We start from the raw sequence: 17,473 nt of genomic DNA on the forward strand, positions 1-17,473 counted from the left end.
ACATTGACTCCTGGTGTCACAGATTCAAGGTAACATTTTCTTCTATGGAATAAATCTTGTGACATAGTTAAGGTAATTCTGCAGCTGTGGACAGGAATTCTGGCTCAAATGCAGAGGAGAGGAAGGAAAGGTTAGTTCAGAGTTTCTTTGGGTTTGTGGGTTTTTTTTGTTTTTTTGGTTTTGGGGTTTTTTGCATATGTAGCATTCCAGTGAAGGGTCCTGGTGTGGAACTCTGCAAATTAAAATCTGTTGTCCATAAGCACCTAGTTCTTCCACTCACATAAGGAAGGACTATAGTTATGGTAAAAGAGCTGGGTATGTTTACAGGCACTTTGGCAAAGGTGATAAAGAGTAAAAACAAGGGTTAGGGTTTTTGGAGAGATTTTGAGCTTATTTTCCCCCTGTTATGATTGAAAATGAGAGATTAGATGCAGAATCTTTAACACATTCATCACTAGGACAAGTCACCCTATAGCAATGTTTTTACATTTTAATAGTAGTATTGGGAATAAGGACTTTAATTTGGTTTAATTGCTAAGTTTGAGTTGTTTCCTAACTCTGTTGTTACTTTACCTATTATCTTTGCTTCTATGCCGTATTTGGCATTCTTTTGGAAACTGACTACTAGGTAAATTCTTCTTTACTGAACTTGAAAGCTTTTAAATAAATTTCTCTTGTTACAGGTCATCTGGGGGATTTTTTTAGTGATGTGGTGTATCACAATTCTTGAGAAACAGCTTTCTAAACTCTCATGGTATATACTTTACCTAAAAAAAACCTCTCTGCAGGCATTGTTTGCTACCTTTATAAAATCTATAATTTTTTACAGCGAAAAACCCAAAATCTTCATCATAACTTTATTAAATAGGTTGGTGGCTTGTAACAAAGTTATTATATTTATTTCAAAACCTTGAATCTGTAAAACTAGAAGTATTTCAAAAGCAAATTCTTTCATAATATCTGTTAAGATGGAGGTTGAAAGGTTTTTTCCTGAAACAGATAATACAATGTGAGTAATTTCAGGTGTCCCCAAGAAGCTGTCCAATGTATCAGTCTTGAAATGTGATATGTGTTGAAGATTGAAGTTGTTTTTATTAAATATTTAACATCCTAGAAGTTTTTCTAAATGACCATTTTTGGAAATACTCATCAATTTTTCTGATGTGCCCGTATTCTGTAATAGTTTATTCAATTTACAATCTGAAATCTTTTTGAAGGTGTGTTGAAAAATAGAATACCAAGAGATTTAAGTCATCTGTGGAGGACTGTGTGATTTCATGGTACTTGACTGTCAAATGTGTATTTATCTATTTAGGTTCAAACAAAGAAGGAAGAAACTTTGCCACCACCACATAGTCAAAACATTCCAACTTTTTACTTTCCTCGAGGATGTCCTAAGGAAAAAGTAAATATAGATGCTGTGATTGCCAAAATTGAGAAAACTTTTTCTGAATTTCCGAATGAGAGGGCAACGTTAGAAGACATGGGTAAGGTTGCAAAGGTGAGAACTTGCTGGCCATTTTCTTTTTGTACTGTACTCCTGTGGAAAGGAAAGATGAGTTCTGTGTGCTTGCTTTTCTTGTATTGTGTGTTTCCATCTCCCACACATTAGTATTTAATGATATTTTACATCGTTGATAATAGTTATGTGGAAGTTTTTGCATTAGCTGTCTATCAAATGACCTTATAAAAAGAAACAAAACATTAAAACAAAACTTGAACTACTTTTTTTGCTGCATAAGTAACCAAATACTAAAGAACAAGATTGTATGTTGTTCTCCATTCCACATTGACCAAGAGAGTTAAGGCAAAAGCACTCCTAATATATGTTTTGTTTTCAGATATTCACACAGGTTGGAGTTTTTTTTCTCATTCTGCTAAACCTCCATTGCAAAGACACTGGTAAAGACAGGATGGTTTGGTAACTTGAGATTATAGCTCTCAAGTTATTCTTGAAGAGCTACTTTAGAGTTATGGCAGAGTGACAAAATACTTAGCTTAGAAAGCAGCAAATACTTTTTTAAACTTCTCTGTAAATTTAAAGACAATAAGCTAGTTAATAATGGACTTAAATTTCCATTTTTTTATATTGAATTAATGCTTGAAATCTCACTGCAAGTTGTGATCTTGCTGATGAGTTTCAGGTTCTCATCTATGTTCCTGTCACTTTGTCCAGGGTCTTGAAAAGAGAAACTGACTGCTCACAAGAGCGGGACTGGGAGTTTGCCTCACCAAAACTTTTTTACTGCTAAGCTGAATGATAGGATCCCTGTCTTCCACAGGTCCTTCCAACATAGAAGTACATAGAAGTAAGGAGGTAGGGAAGAGACCCTTCTCTCTCAGCAAGGAAGCTGAAAGGGTCTGGTCACCTGTTATTCAGTGATGAGGACAGTATTCATCACAACCACTTCTTTTATTCTGTTTGAAGTACTAGTTAAAATATTGCATGAGAAGTAATTGTACTTTTGCTCCAGTGACCTTACACATCTTGCAGTATTCAGTGGTTTTGGAGATCCTTGGGGATGCCAGCATGTCTGACTGCTCCCAGCTGGAGTCTGTTTTAGGCAGGCTGGGCTCTTGGCTGTTACAGCTGCAGACACTTGGGCTTTAGGTGCTTGTGCTTACACTGGAGTTGGGAATGTGTAGCTGTTGAGTACCCTAAAGCGAGATCCTGCTGCTCAGGGCAGGCTGGCCTGCTACTTAAAATTGGATACAGGATGTGCCATGCACGTGCAAAGGATGCAGATGAGTTGAGCCATCTTCTGAGCCAGACAAGTGTCAATTTGCTCCAGTTCACAGGGTCTGTAAGTGTGCTGTCTTGAGCTTAGCTTAAAGACATCCAGCTCTTGAAGTGGAGCTTAAGATGGACTCTGTTCAGCTGCTTGGAGCATGGACAGACAGCCACGCAACTCACTGTGTTAGTCCATTAGGAATGCTACAAGTTTCCCTGTGTTTTGCTCTCCACTTTTGGATTTCAGCCTAAAGTTGCTTTAAATAGATTATTTCAGGACGTGAAGCTGGTTTCAGAAACTGGTTTTAAAAAAATCTCTTCCCTAATGCTTTTTTCTTAACACTTGTAAATTTTGAAGGATCCATAAATAGAAGAGTAGCCCTCAGATAAGCAATCAATAAGCTGACTTGATGTATACTTTAATTGTAGGCTTGTGAATGCCCACTGTACTGGAAAGGTCCTTTGTTTTATTGTGCTGGAGGTGAACGAACAGGATACGTGTCAGTTCATAAATTTGTTGCAATGTGGCGGAAGTAAGTAGATTACTGTTTTTAGAAGTACTGGGTTTTTTGCATTGAAATGTGATATTTTAAGTTCTGAATGTGATCTTGTCTTGTAAAGGGGAATAAAACACTTTGCCATAATCAGCTGTTGTCAGCAAGCTTGTACATGGGAAAATGTAACTAAATAATACTTTAATATAAACAAATCTTCATTTACAGGGTTTATAGATTTTAAAATGTTTGGGTAAATGACAGTTCATGAGAAGTGAAAACCATTGCCCTTACTTGTAGATGCCAGTTCTGAGCAATGTGCTTTTTATTTTTAGCTCTTTTCTAATTTTAACTTTAAATTGTCCTTTCATGTAATCGATTACATGGTGTACCCACCTCCTTTAACATCAATTTAAGAGACATTTCTGCTTTGATAAGTTCACTTGGAGCATGGTTTGACATTTGTAATGACCTTTTTAATAAATATTGTTTCATAGGCCTTGCTCTAGGTTGCCTGCATGAGGTAGCATGAGCAATTTTCTGTGTAGAATACTAAGTAGAAATATTTCCATTTCAGAGTACTTCAGACCTGCTATGATGATGCTGCGAAGTTTGTTCATCTTCTGATGAACCCTGGATGTAACTACTTGGTGCAAGAAGACTTCATTCCTTTTTTACAAGTAAGTTGCAGTTGAAACTATTTCTAGGAACACCACAAAATGATGAACTGGCAAAGCCCTGAGTTGCTTGAACTAAACATACTTTTTCATGGTCATCATTAAAGTTTATTGATAATATTTAGTGCAACTGACTTTGCATGATCCACTGAGATGCTAGTGACTTGTTTTACAGTTAATAATTTTGTATAAGGTGAGATGTTTTTTAAGCACCCTGGTAAGATTTAAAATCAATTGTAGGAATAATATATGTATTAGAATCTTTGATGTTTCATAAGTCAGTTAAAGTTATTTAAGTCAGGTAGCCCTTTGGAGGGCAAAGGAGAAGTGGGATATGAATTCAAACCTAATATATCTTTGTTGGAAGAGCAGCAAACACCACCTATAGAAATGAGTGAATAAAACCTGAATTGACTTCACTGAATCATAGACACAGAATTACAAGGTAGGACAGTCAGCAGTGTTCAAAATCCTCAGCTTATCTAAAATACAGAGAAAAAAACCCTATTAAAAATATTTCTAAAATACAGGAAAGCTTTTGTTTATCCAATTTATTTAAAAGATTATTTTATTTTTAAAAGGTTTGTAATGTGATTTGTCTGAAGCCTTGGTGAAAACATAGTTATCAGTAATGATTGTGGTAGTTAGTTTAAACTGTTTTGGTTAAGGAATAGCAGGTGTGCTATTCTTTGCTAATTGTCTTAAATGGATACTAATGAATGCTCCTTGTGATATTGTTTTTTGTAGGATGTGGTGAATAGTCATCCAGGCCTTTTATTTTTAAAAGAAGCATCTGAATTCCATTCTCGGTATATTACAACAGTAAGTGATTTGTATCTGGAAAAGCTATTTTTTGGTTAACTAAGGAAATCAAGATTAGTCAAATGTCTCTAAGCATCTTTGTCCCATGGGAAGAGTAGAGTTAGAGCAGGCTCTTAAGTCTTCATTTCTACGTAACTAGAAATTTTGTGGAAAAGGAGTCATTCTTAGGCCTGATAGTTATCAACATTTTTAAGGAATTGCTGAATTTAATACTAGTAAGAGAAGCAGTGAATTGTAATAGTGTTGGATAAGTTAATGAGCATTAAATGAAGAGCAGGCTGTTATCTTAAACTCTTGATTGTGGCTGTAGACTGCATTCATTAGAATCCTGACCTTAGTCTGGGATTAATTAAATGAAGTCTTGAATGAAACATCTATATTAATATGATTATGTTCAGTATTAAGTGAAATAATGATAATATTGAAGCTGCTTGCCACTTGTCTCTCTGGGGACTTTTCTTCCAAGGAAGGTTTTTGTGCATGAAAAGTTCAATTCCTGTCTTCCCAGGGTTATGTGACTGAAGTATTTGTTCTGTACCCAAGGGAGAAATCGGTGACATTAAATTTTCTCAACTGAGGACTAGACAGTCGATTCCACTGAAGTCTCAAAAGATTAAAATTCTTCAAAATGACATTCAGTTCACTTTCTTTGTGCATGTGAAAACTAGCTTAATTAATATTCTCCAAGAAAAAAAAAGCCATGCATCCATCTTATATCCATCTTACACTATGACCCAGGTTAAAATTGTGGAAGGTTTTTTTTTGAGAGCATTTGGGTTTTGTTTGTTACATCCTTCTTACAGAGACTTGCTGGCCTATCAAGTATGTCCTGCTGCATTAGGTTTTGCTTCTTGTTATAATGATTACCTGAGCTCACAGAACTTTCCTGTCAGTTGTGATTGAAGGAATTGTTCTGCCTGTGAGTTGTTTTGTTTCTTTGTGGATTCTTCGTTGTGTCACAGCCTGCTCTGGTTAAAATTGTGAAAGCTTGCTGAATGACCTGAAAAAGAGTAGGAAAGAAAAGGTCCTGCAATGTCCAGTTACTTTTCTTTGGAGGAACAGCTTATTGGAGAAAGTTTAGCAATATTGAATAAATCGTTACTGGAAGTATTTTATTAACAAAATTCAGAATATTCTGAGTTGGAAGTGACCCACAAGAATCAAGTCTAACTCTTAAGTGAATGATCCATACAGGGGTCAAACCCACAACCTTGACATTATTTGCACCACGCTTTGACCACTGTGCTTGTTACAGTCTTCCAAAATTCTGTCCTGCAAGTTATTAATGATAATAGATTATTTTACCTATAATGAAAGAAGCCATTTCATACCTGTATTCAGTTAGCTTAACCTTGCTACATGAAGCTTCATCTAAAGGATACATCCAGCTGCAAAGCAAATGAGCCATTCTGCTGGGTTTTTGTATATACCTACACATATGTATGTGTGTATGCATGCACATTACATACATCTCTTTAGCACGTGTTGTGTAAGCCATGAAAGCAATCTGGTCTGTCTCCTAAGATATGTTGTAGGTTTGTTGGTCAGTCCCGTTATATATGGCCAAGATAAAGCTGAAATAAGTTTAAAATGTTTGCTGTTACAAATAAGATACTACATTTATTTTTTCAGGATGTTAGGTGCATATCTGAACTATGAGTTCTTGAAATGGTAGTCTCTGTATTGCAGCATTTCTTCTCCCTTCTGACAAAGCACTCTGCAGAATAGTAAAGTCAATTCTCTGACAATTTGCTTACGCTCTGCATCAGTTTACTTTAGAAAGCAGTTTAAGTTTGTTCCCAGTTGTCTTTACCAAACATTCAATTTTGTTTTTATTTTTAGACCAGTTAAATGTATAACAGATGAGATAATGACATGCAGACGGATTAAGTTGCAAAACTAAGGCAAAAACCTTTTTAGAAAAAATTGCTTTGTAGTGTAAGCCAAAAAAATAGGCCTTCCCTAAATTCACAATTAGAATTAAGTTAATTAAGTTTCAGAGGCAGGATAATCTATTCTTCTGTCTGGAGTCATTGAACCAGCTGTTCTTGTTCAAAGTAAGAACTGAGGAGCTTGCTGCTCTACAGTTTAAGTTTTCTTTCAAAACTTCATCAGTACATTATTCTTCTATTTGTAATTTTAAAATGATTGGTTAGTTTAAACTATTGATTTACTACAGTTGAAGTCTGAAGTGATAAAAAGCTTAGCCTGTAGTTGGGAGGACATATTAATTGCAGGAAAGGGATTCCTAAGGAGAGGAATCTTAGTACCTGCTCTCTTGCAAGTGAAGCACTACACATGCATTACTGAGTCTTGCCAGTTAGCAGGTATAATCAAACACCAGTTGAGCAGTTGTAGTTCATAATATGCTTGGGGTGTTTTTGGTTGTTTTTTTTTTTTGTTTTGTTTAGTGGTGAATAACTGACTTGAAATGTACACCTGGTTTTCTTAAGTCAAACTAATTGAGGTGAATCCTGAATTCAGTTAAGTAGCAGAAAAAATATATTTTGAAGTCATATTTCAAGTCTTGAGTTTGTAAACTAAATCTGAGAAAATTAAAGCGAATGCATGAGTTGCCCAAAATAGCCATAGAACCATTAGTTTGGAAAAGACCTGTAAGATCATTGAGTTGAAGTACATGTAAAATTTATTTTTAAAGATGTGTAGAGTACTCATATGAATGTATTTGTTTCTGGTTCCAGTATCAGTCATGGCACAAGAACTAGTTTCGTGCATAGATTATTTTATTTTGTTCTTCACTTGGAAAATATTAATGTTCTTTTAATGCTATTAACAGGGGTTTTTTTTCCAAATAGAATGAAGTAAAATGGGGAAAAACATTCTCTTTGCACCTGCAGGAAATATTTCTGTCAGATGTAGATTTGTTGTGTTTGTAGACTTCAGAAGTAGCAACATCTGCTGTACTCTTAATTCTTAAGCAGTCCTAATTCTATTTCTGTAAAATCAGTTATGAATAAAACAGTCTCACAGCAAATGCAGGTCTTTAAATCTGAAGTAATAAGATATATTAATAGGTTTATTTGATTGTATCCTGTAGATCTGGAAGACTTGAGGTAGTGAAATCGCCAATATACATATTTTGGATAGCACATAATATTCTGCAACATTACTGAGTGAGATATAGGTACTGCAGCATTGAAATAAAACTCATCTAGATGAGTTTAGATATAGATTTAGAAATTATTTGAATAGTGGATAATATGACACAAGAGAAGTTCTAACTAATGAGAACAATAGAAATAGGGGAAACATGGAGCTCTCTAATGCAGCTGTACTAAAACATCTTTGAGAAATATTTGGATGGGTATTTAATTACCATAGCTAAAGTTTCTTTCCATTTTCTCTTTTTTGCAGGTCATACAGAGAATATTTTATACAGTAAATAGGTCCTGGTCTGGGAAAATAACTTGTAATGAACTCAGGAAAAGCAACTTTTTGCAGGTTTGCAATATCTAAAATTTTGCAAGACAGATATTTCTGGAAGTTTTAAAAAACTGCATTAACTAAAGGCTTAAGGGAGTAACATAAATAGCATTTCTTCCTTTTCCAAAAAGTAATGAAGACCCAATTGCATTAATTCTCATACATTAGAATATGTTTAAATGTAACTTTTTCTATCTGGAGCTGTATACATGTAAATGTGTGTAGCAGAAGTTGGTCTGATCTGTTCATTCTTTTGTGAATGCATTCATTTTCTGCCACGTGTTCAGTTTTGCTGTCACACTGTATGGTGTGCATTGTCCCTGAAAACAAAAATTGTTCCACTGAAATAGCTTCCACTTAATATATTAACTTGTTCCACTTAAATATTAACTTAGTTATGAGAACTCAGACCATTCAAAAAATAAATCTTACAAACTCTTTAATATGTTCTGTTTGTCCTTCTGATAATAGAATGTGGCATTATTGGAAGAGGAAGCTGATATTAACCAGCTGACAGAGTACTTCTCATATGAACATTTTTATGTTATCTATTGCAAATTTTGGGAGCTGGACACAGACCATGACCTCTATATTGATCGGAAGGATTTAGCTCGACATAATGATTATGGTATGACAAATGAAGCACCTTTGTTTACATGTATTAAATAACCTGTAAACTTTGAGCTGAGGAAGTGGTTTAATGCCAAGGACAGTTTCATGAGTCTGTTGGTGTAGCTGGTCCTGCTGACTCAGTGAACTAAAGCAGGACAAGTCATCTGTGATGCTACTTTGCATCTACAAATACCAGATTTGAGGAAAATTCTGAATTTGAATTCTGATCTTGATAAAGAAGTAGGGCAAATATCACTTATGTGTTGGTGTATTATAAATGGTTTTATTTGGAAATTTTGGGTTGTTATCTTGGACAAAATCCATTTTACTGATATTACTCAAGTAGCATTACTTTTATGGCTAGATATGGATAGAGTAGAAAAGGCAAACATACCTTCAGGTACTTGGCTTATTTGGAGTTTTGCTAAATCAGCTGCAGTGTGTTTTGCTTTAATACTGTTAAGCACTAGTTAGCAAGTTTACATTTGCAGCATGTACAATATGCATTGACTGTGATTCTATAGTCTTGCATGCTTGTTTCTATTTTAAATATTCTTGTGGCTTGTATGGAACTGTTGGGGCTCTTTTTAGATCCTTGTGTCCACCTTCATAGTGTTCCTTTCAGGACTGGAAAGCTTACCTAAGCACAAAGTGATTATGGAGTATTATCCCACATTAAAAAGGATAAACACAATTCTGATTGCTTCTCAAAATTTGCCTACTAAAGTTTGACTGTGCTTTAGGACAGTGAGAAAGGAAAACTACTTTCATTTGAGTGGCTGCTCTGTTAACTTAGTACATTTTAGGAAGAAAGCACAACCAATACACACAACTAATAATTGCAGTGCCACCTGCAATTTAATTTTGCAGATTCTTAAGGATAAATTGAATATCCTTTACAAAAGTAGTGCTTAGTTCAGACATGTCTGTAAAATCCCTGAAATGGTTTCAAAATAGAAGCACGGATCAAAACCATGTCAAAAATAGACCCCTGTCAGAATCAGTAAGGTATGTTTATTATGTGTGATCGTGCCAGTTCTGGTTTGGCTCTTTGCCAAGGTCATGTAAAACTTACTGCTACTGGAAAACATGATTTACTTGTCAAAGAAGTGGGAAATGCAGTTTTATTAATCAGCCAATTTTATTACTTGTATTGCAATTTGATTACTATTTCTGCATTAAGTTTGAATTCAAAGCTGGGTGGTTGTAGTTTTGCTTTGGAGGCTTTGTGTTAAGTGATCCTCTCTAAAAGGACTTAAAGGGATTAATGAGCACTACCCCTGATCATTCTCACTGATCTGTGTATGTAAGAGGAGAGTTCCAGTAAACTCTTCAACAACAGGATACATGCAAAAATAACTTGCATAGAGTTGACTTTGTTTCAAACTTTTCTTCACAGCAATTTCAAATAGGATGATAGAGCGCATCTTCTCAGGAGCAGTAACAAGGTACTTGTTTTGTATGCTGGTCTAAATTCCATTTCATTTTTGCTTGTTAAATTCAGTGGTATTCCAAGGGAAAAAGATGACTCCCCTCACAAAGGAGCAGTGAATTTCAAGATGAGATTTGTAGTTTAAATTCTAGTAGTACTGGAGTGGTCTTGGAATGTTTGGTACGGTTCAAGTTCTTCACTCTCTTTACCCATATGAACACAGGCCACTGGGTATTGTATGATGGGAATGAAGAAGGAAGAAATCATTCTTTTTCCATCCCTCAAACCTATAAAATGTGCGAGGAGAACTGAGCTTTTAAGTACTAATTGTAAAATCAATGCTTATTGCATCAATAAATTTACAAGAATGCCTCCGGTTGAGTTAGTTCACATTTTTGACAGTCATTCTTCATTTCTCCCCTTGGGATTGACTTCCTCTTTTGTATTTATGGCATTTCATTAATTTTTGAAATGTTTCCTAGCACAATATCTGAGATAAAAAGCAACCAATCAACAGAAATAAAAGCTGAAATAAGAGACTTACCAGGAATATGTCTAGAGCTTACTCCTTTATCTGAGTTTTATGGGCAAGACAAAAACATATACCATATTTTTTCAGACATCTTGAAGTTAAAACATCAAAAAATGAATTTCATTATTGAAATGTAATATGTCTAGGAACTGCCTACCTGACTTTTTACTAGACAGGTTGACTCTGTGCAACTTACTTGGTTTCTGCATTTATGAGAGTAGAAACAGACAATTATGTTCTTGCCATGGACATTTACTTCCTTAAGCTTTCTGTTTCATTTTTATCTTCATATTTTCATTCCAAAACTTTTAGCTAGTGGAGTTCTGTAAAGCTTTTAAGTTCTCATTCCTTCTACCTGAATAGAAATTCTAAAAAGCCTCTGTACTTGTGGACAATATATCATCAAAAATTTTTGAGATGGCTCTTCTGTTAACTATTTAGCATCTTATGAACACTGGATCATTTAGTAGTAAATAGTTAATACCAACAACGAAAATAATCCTTAACTTTGCTTAGTAAAAGCTAGGTGTTCTAAAATAAATTTTCTATCTTTTTCCTCATTGGCCTCCAAGAGGTAGAAAAGCACAAAAAGATGGGAAGATTAGCTACGCTGATTTTGTCTGGTTTTTGATATCTGAAGAGGACAAGAAAACACCAACTAGGTAAGAATGAATTTGTTTCAGCAGGAATAAAGACTGATTTTGTTTTTCCAGTCCTTAAATGGGGACCACTGATGAACAGCTGCAACTCTAATGGAAGAAGCTTATACTATAAAAACATGAGTGGAAAAGTGGCCCAGTTCTTTGCATCATCTGTGTTTATCAGTGTCTCCTGTTGTAGCTGTAGAAGTCTAATTTATTGACTTTTAAGAGGCTAATTCAGTGTTATTGTTTCATAAGTTGTGTGTGGCCTATTTATAAACAGGGCCATAGGTTAAGGATGTTGCAGCTGTTTCATGATGCCAGTGATTCTGGGAAGCTGTGCAGCTCCTGTATGGTACTGATGAGAAACCTATCATGTGACATGTCACTAGCTTGTTCAATATGGGAACATGCCCAAAATACTGAAGTTGTCATGTACAATTCAATTTTCCATTGTCTCCCTTGATTCTCTTTTTTAATGGAAAACTATGTGTTTTAGTCTTCTCCTACATCCCATTAACACATGTGTTTTCAAATGCAATAATGGATGGTGTAGCAAATACCAGCAACTCTTAGCACAGTAGCTGGTGTTCAATAACTTTCCATGGATTAGTGGAATGTACTCTTAAATCTAGTTTTGCCTTTGAAACAAGCAACATGAATTCTTGAAAATCTGTAGTAAGTTTGTCTCTGCTGTTAATGACTGAATTTCAGCATTGAATACTGGTTCCGCTGCATGGATCTTGATGGTGATGGTGCTTTGTCTATGTATGAATTGGAATATTTTTATGAAGAACAGTGCCAAAAATTAGAAAACATGGCCATAGAACCTTTGCCTTTTGAAGACTGCCTGTGCCAGATGCTGGATCTTGTAAAGCCACAACATGAAGGTAATAAACTCCTTTTCCATCTTGTTTCTCTGGACTTAGTGCAGTCTTAAGAGCACTCACTTGGTCATACAAACAAAATGCCTTGAGGTTTTCTTTTCACTGACATCTGTTAAAGCTTAATAATTGATTGGTCATCCAACAGCAGGCAGGCATTCTTACCATACTAAAATTTAATATGCTGCTTTAAAATTCCTTGTCAGCTTTCATTTTGTGATTGTAGCCACATTTAGCCTTGAGTAAAACCGTGTCACTATCTAGCTGAGGTGAGGCTCTCAGGAAAACCTCTTGATGGTTTTCACCCATTTCTCACCTCTTGCAGTGCTCATTTGAGCTTCTCTGGAGGGAACAGTTTCTAAACCGTGTTTGTCTCTTAGACCAGTATTGACTTCGGTTACATTGGAAGCCTGCCCTTAGGAAATTCATGACAAGGGGGGATTAAAATTAACAGAATAATGAACTTTTCTGAGTTTTTACCTATTTTTCACATTTGAACTTTCCTTGACCTGCATTCTACTCTCCTGCATTTGACATGGTATCATCTTTAGCTGATACAACTTCAGTTTACCTTTTACACTTGAGAAAAACTTAAGAATACAATTATGGTTAGACAACCAAGTAAGTCAGGTTTATTGCCCACTTTCTTTCTAGTATTAAGAATATTTAAATTACAAGAAACTTAATTTTTTTAAGGCACTTGTCATTTATTGAGATGGGATTTTTTGCATGCTGAGAGAATTGAAATGGCTCAAAATCAGAACATAAAGCTTGATATTCTTATTTAAACAAGTTTAAATGGATTTGCTTAGTGAAAGCACATCACTAAAGGCAGATAAAAATTGTAAATGAAGAAGGAATATTAAGTGTGATTCATCTGAAAGCTCCATCCCTGATATCAATGGAATGAAGTCTTAGACCAACATTGTGTAATGCATGGCGGCTAGGGGGCATTTAAAATGAAGTGGGCCAAGCTCTGAGAAGCACATTTATGTTTTATGGTTGCTCACAATCACCTCCTGAACTCAGTAGTTCCCTTCCAATCTTATGTTATGCTTCTGAAAGGCTTTTATAATAATATTTCTGTTCTACATTTGAAATGAAACAAGATAGATGAGATGCATCAATGTCATGAGGATAATAAAAGAAGACTATCAAACACAACCAAGATGAGTTATTCAGGGTGACAAAAATGAAACCCAGTTGAGAAGGGTTGGGGTTTTTTTGTTTTTGTTTTGTTTTGGTTTTTTGGTTTTTTTTTTTTTTTAGTTTAAACTGAATTATGTTTAAAAGGTGGATTAAGAAAAAATCTGGTTTTCTAATACAAAAACTAGCAGCATAACTGATGTTTCACTTTGTAGCTTCGAAACAAAAGAAGACACTTTCATAAAGTATGGCTAAACTGTGATACATTTTCTATAGAATGCTCTGTGTGCAAAAAAGCAAACTTGAATTTCTGGAGACCTGAATTAATTACTTAAATTTTACTCCTCTTTTGTTGGTGTTTGAGAGACAGTGGTAGGCATCTACACAAGTGTTGCGTGTCTGAGCTCCCATTGCAATAAATGGAAACTGGAGAGCAAATCAATGAACCAAATATAGGAGTCTAACTTAAACTGGGAGCTTATGTAACTAGGATTCAAATCATTTGCTTGCTTGTGGAGAGCTGCTGCCACTTGAAATGGTTCTGTGCACCAGCCATCTGTGTGGGTCTGACAGATAGGGCACAGGTGCCACGGGGGATTTGTGTCCTCCTGCAGCACCAGTGACGAGCCAGCAGAACACACTGGGGCCCTTCATGACAGATGCAAGCGTGGCAACCATGTACAAATGGGATTTGGATTTTGCTTCCCTGTGATGTCCTTGAGTTACACTTTGTTAGAGGCTGGGACAGTATGCTGAGGAAATACTGTTCCAAGTCTGGCTTTTATTGAACTCATATTCCATAACATCTTCAGTTAGTTCCTATTTGATTAACAATGGAAGATTGTCTGTATTCCAGGTGAATCAATAAAGGGGAGTTGTAAGGATAGTCATCTGTCTTCCCTTGTGTATCTCATATTTTTTAGCCTTTCTGCAGAAGCTTCAATATTCAGCTTTGAAACAGGATAACATTTCTGAGCAACCTGACAAATGTTTCTAATGCTTAACACATCCATTGATTTGAGTCTTTAAAGTATCACACTATAAAAATCAAACAAAACACCTCTGAGCATTTAGCTTTCCTCTCAAGTAGTAAATATTGATCAGACTGGACAAGTGTGGCAACCTTGACTTTATGAAAAATTCATCTGTATGAAGCATAGTCACACAGTGTCATGTCTGTCATACATTTATCTGCTCAAGTCAGGGAAGAGAGAGGGCTGCTGCCATAGGAGATTCCTACCTGCTACCCAAGCACTCCTTGGGAAGGAATGGCTAACTCACTAGACTTCTGTCTTTGAGGAAGCTTAAACAAATACCTTAAATGATTTTTAATAGCTGAGGGATGTAGACTGCATCTCACTTCAACATTCTGACAGGCTGTGGGATATGAAAACCACAGCAAGGGAAAAAATATGAACCATTTCAAGTTTTGTACACTTTGAAGGGCACATCTCTAGGTATGTATTTCATCTGTTTGCATCTTTCCCATTGCATTAAGGATCAGTGACAAATGTTGCTAAGCAGCGATGACTGAGTAGTGATAAAGTACCTTTTGATTCCTCCACTTTTGAAATGTAATAATTTTCTCTCTAGTAATCTTATCTCATAATCTTCTTTACAGGAAAAATTACTCTGCATGATTTAAAGCGATGTAAGCTGACAAATGTGTTCTTTGATACTTTTTTCAACATTGAAAAATACCTTGACCATGAACAGAAGGATCAGTTCTCTATGTTGCGGGTGAGTTATGAGACTTTAAGAGTCTTTACAGCTACATGCTTAGCAATTAATACTGTTTATATTAATGAATTAATACTGTTTTCCCTAACATGCAACATGATTGTTTAGGATGGTGAAGGTGAAAGTCAAGAGGTCTCTGATTGGGAGAAATATGCTGCTGAAGAGTATGATATCCTGGTAGCAGAAGAGGCAGCAAGTGAGCAGTGGAACGACGGGTAAGAATGCAGCAGGACAGTTAATATGAATCCTCTCTACTAAAATACAGCCTCACCACCACTATCATTTATTTAAAAAAGAATAAACACTTCCTTCCCAAAACTCTTATTCTAGAATATGCATCTTTTTATAAGCCCTTGTTTTTAAATTCGTAACTTGGTGAATTGAACCTTCAGATGACTTTTGTTTTCTGTTTAAATCGGTGGTGAACTCATGGGAGAAACTCAAGGTGCTGCTCTATTTTAGTGTGCACAGTGGAGTCTTAGTATTTAACTACTTTGTCCTATGTCTTTCTCTGAAAGAACAGCTGATGAGCACATAATGCCTTTATAAAGCAGTTTTAAAGAGCAAAAATGCAGTATCTAAAGCTCATTCTCTGCACAGTCCTGTTAAGTAAAAACATGATGAAATTCAGTAGTAGTTGGGAAGACATGCATGAATGTGAGTCACTCTAACCCAGGACCTGGTCAGTGGAGCAGTGTGTCAGTGTGTGCTTTGAATTCTTTCAGTAGAGCTGCATTTCATACTGGGAAGTTCAGCATGTGATAGGAGAGAAAGCTAACTTAAATTCAGGGAATTATTACAGAACCCTGGTGCTGTTGTGGTTATGCTTATTATAAAATGTTGGGAAGTATGTTTTTCCTGCAGCTGCCTTGTTAGTGTTCCAACATTTAGGCACTTCTTGGCATAGTTAGACTCTTTCATTTTCTTTTTTTTCTTTTTTTTTTTCTTCTTTTTTTTTCTTTCTGTCTGCTTCTAGGTATGAAGCAGAACTGAGTCCTGTAGACCATCAGAAGGCCAGTGTTCTAAAGTATCAAATGGAGAAAAGACCATTTTTTGAAATGCCTTCCCATCTGGCTGATGTAGACTTGGATGAATATGGCTATGATGAGGATTTTGAATAGAGGTTACTGATGGTCAGCACTTGCAGAAGAGAAGGGACAGTCTGCAGCAGGTCTGCTACACACTGATACTTTTCAGTGGGGTTTTTTTCCCCACTGAAACATATCAATGGGAAAAGAAACACTTTCTTTAGTTTTGTGCTAAAAATATCTAATCACTACACTACCTTGTAAGCAAAAGAAGTGCATTTATATGGAATGATGAGATTTTTGTATTTATTCAATAGTTTATCGTTTGTAAAATAGATTAAAATATTTATTTTCAGATGTTGCATAATTCCTTTTTTGGAAGAATAACAATATTTGACTTAAGAGAAAAGTAATCTACTGTTTTTATGAGAACTGTATAATTCTCTTTAAGCTGATGTGTGGTGCACTGACCATCTCCATCTCACCTGCGAACAGGTGTTTCTGTCCTGGTATGGGAGGTAAGGAGACAATTTACACCTGCAGTGTGCTCATGCTCATAGACAGCCCTCTTTTAGGTTTTATGCCTTGGTAAGGAAGAGATGTGACAATGAGTGCACAGTTCAGCATTCATTTACAAGCAGAGTTTTGTCTGACAAGCTGTGCATATTAGTAGAATACACTAAAGTGAACACCCAAGACAAGCTGTTTTTCTTTTCTGTGTAGTCCTTGTTTGCCCCAACTTTAATTTTGCCCTTTTAAACTTCAGGTTTTTTGATGTTAATCATAAAAAGATTATTTAACAGTGAAGTCTGAGTGTTCATACTTGATCCAAAATGGGTGTGTTAATTCATGCAGAAGGAACCAATTTTTTTTTTAAATCCTTTGTATAAATGTTACTTGATCAGTGATGTGCACTAATTTGTTGTGGGCATTCAGTGATTTTGTCTGTCCTCCCCTTTGCTTGTTTGCTATTGACACATTCCATGGATATTCATCAGTGTCACAGCAGCTTGAAATTGTTGCCTCACTCGTAACTGTTAAACAGGTTTTGTTGGGAAAAAATGTAAAAAAGATGTAAGTTATTTTTTTGGTTGCAGTGTAGATCTTTTAAAATGTTTAGAAAACATGTTTGTATTTTCAAATAAAGATTTTCGTACATGTAATTTCACAGATGTCATTTTTACATACTTCGCACAATTCATGTCTTGCTAATAAAGAGCCATTCAACACAGGATGGGTTACACAGGTATGCAGTCTGGTTGGGTAATTACAACAAGCTGCATATGCAAA

The 17,473-nt window shown here is 35.6% G+C and overlaps 1 protein-coding gene across 2 annotated transcripts in view; it reads left to right on the forward strand.

The window, feature by feature from the left end:
• Positions 1 to 17,347, forward strand: part of PPP2R3B (protein phosphatase 2 regulatory subunit B''beta) — a 44,974-nt gene extending 27,627 nt beyond the window's left edge. For both annotated transcript variants that reach the window (XM_058824944.1, XM_058824945.1), the window contains 12 exons: positions 1,316 to 1,501; positions 3,161 to 3,264; positions 3,803 to 3,905; positions 4,650 to 4,724; positions 8,100 to 8,186; positions 8,640 to 8,796; positions 10,180 to 10,228; positions 11,317 to 11,406; positions 12,100 to 12,275; positions 15,037 to 15,155; positions 15,264 to 15,370; positions 16,132 to 17,347. In XM_058824944.1, coding sequence (XP_058680927.1) covers positions 1,316 to 1,501; positions 3,161 to 3,264; positions 3,803 to 3,905; positions 4,650 to 4,724; positions 8,100 to 8,186; positions 8,640 to 8,796; positions 10,180 to 10,228; positions 11,317 to 11,406; positions 12,100 to 12,275; positions 15,037 to 15,155; positions 15,264 to 15,370; positions 16,132 to 16,276 — 1,398 coding nt within the window. In that variant the 3' untranslated portion in view covers positions 16,277 to 17,347. The remainder of the gene's footprint in view (positions 1 to 1,315; positions 1,502 to 3,160; positions 3,265 to 3,802; positions 3,906 to 4,649; positions 4,725 to 8,099; positions 8,187 to 8,639; positions 8,797 to 10,179; positions 10,229 to 11,316; positions 11,407 to 12,099; positions 12,276 to 15,036; positions 15,156 to 15,263; positions 15,371 to 16,131) is intronic.
• The last annotated feature ends 126 nt before the right edge of the window (positions 17,348 to 17,473 follow it).

The sequence above is a fragment of the Ammospiza caudacuta genome, chromosome 2 (genome assembly GCF_027887145.1).
Source record: "Ammospiza caudacuta isolate bAmmCau1 chromosome 2, bAmmCau1.pri, whole genome shotgun sequence".
NCBI classification, from domain to species: Eukaryota; Metazoa; Chordata; class Aves; order Passeriformes; family Passerellidae; genus Ammospiza; species Ammospiza caudacuta.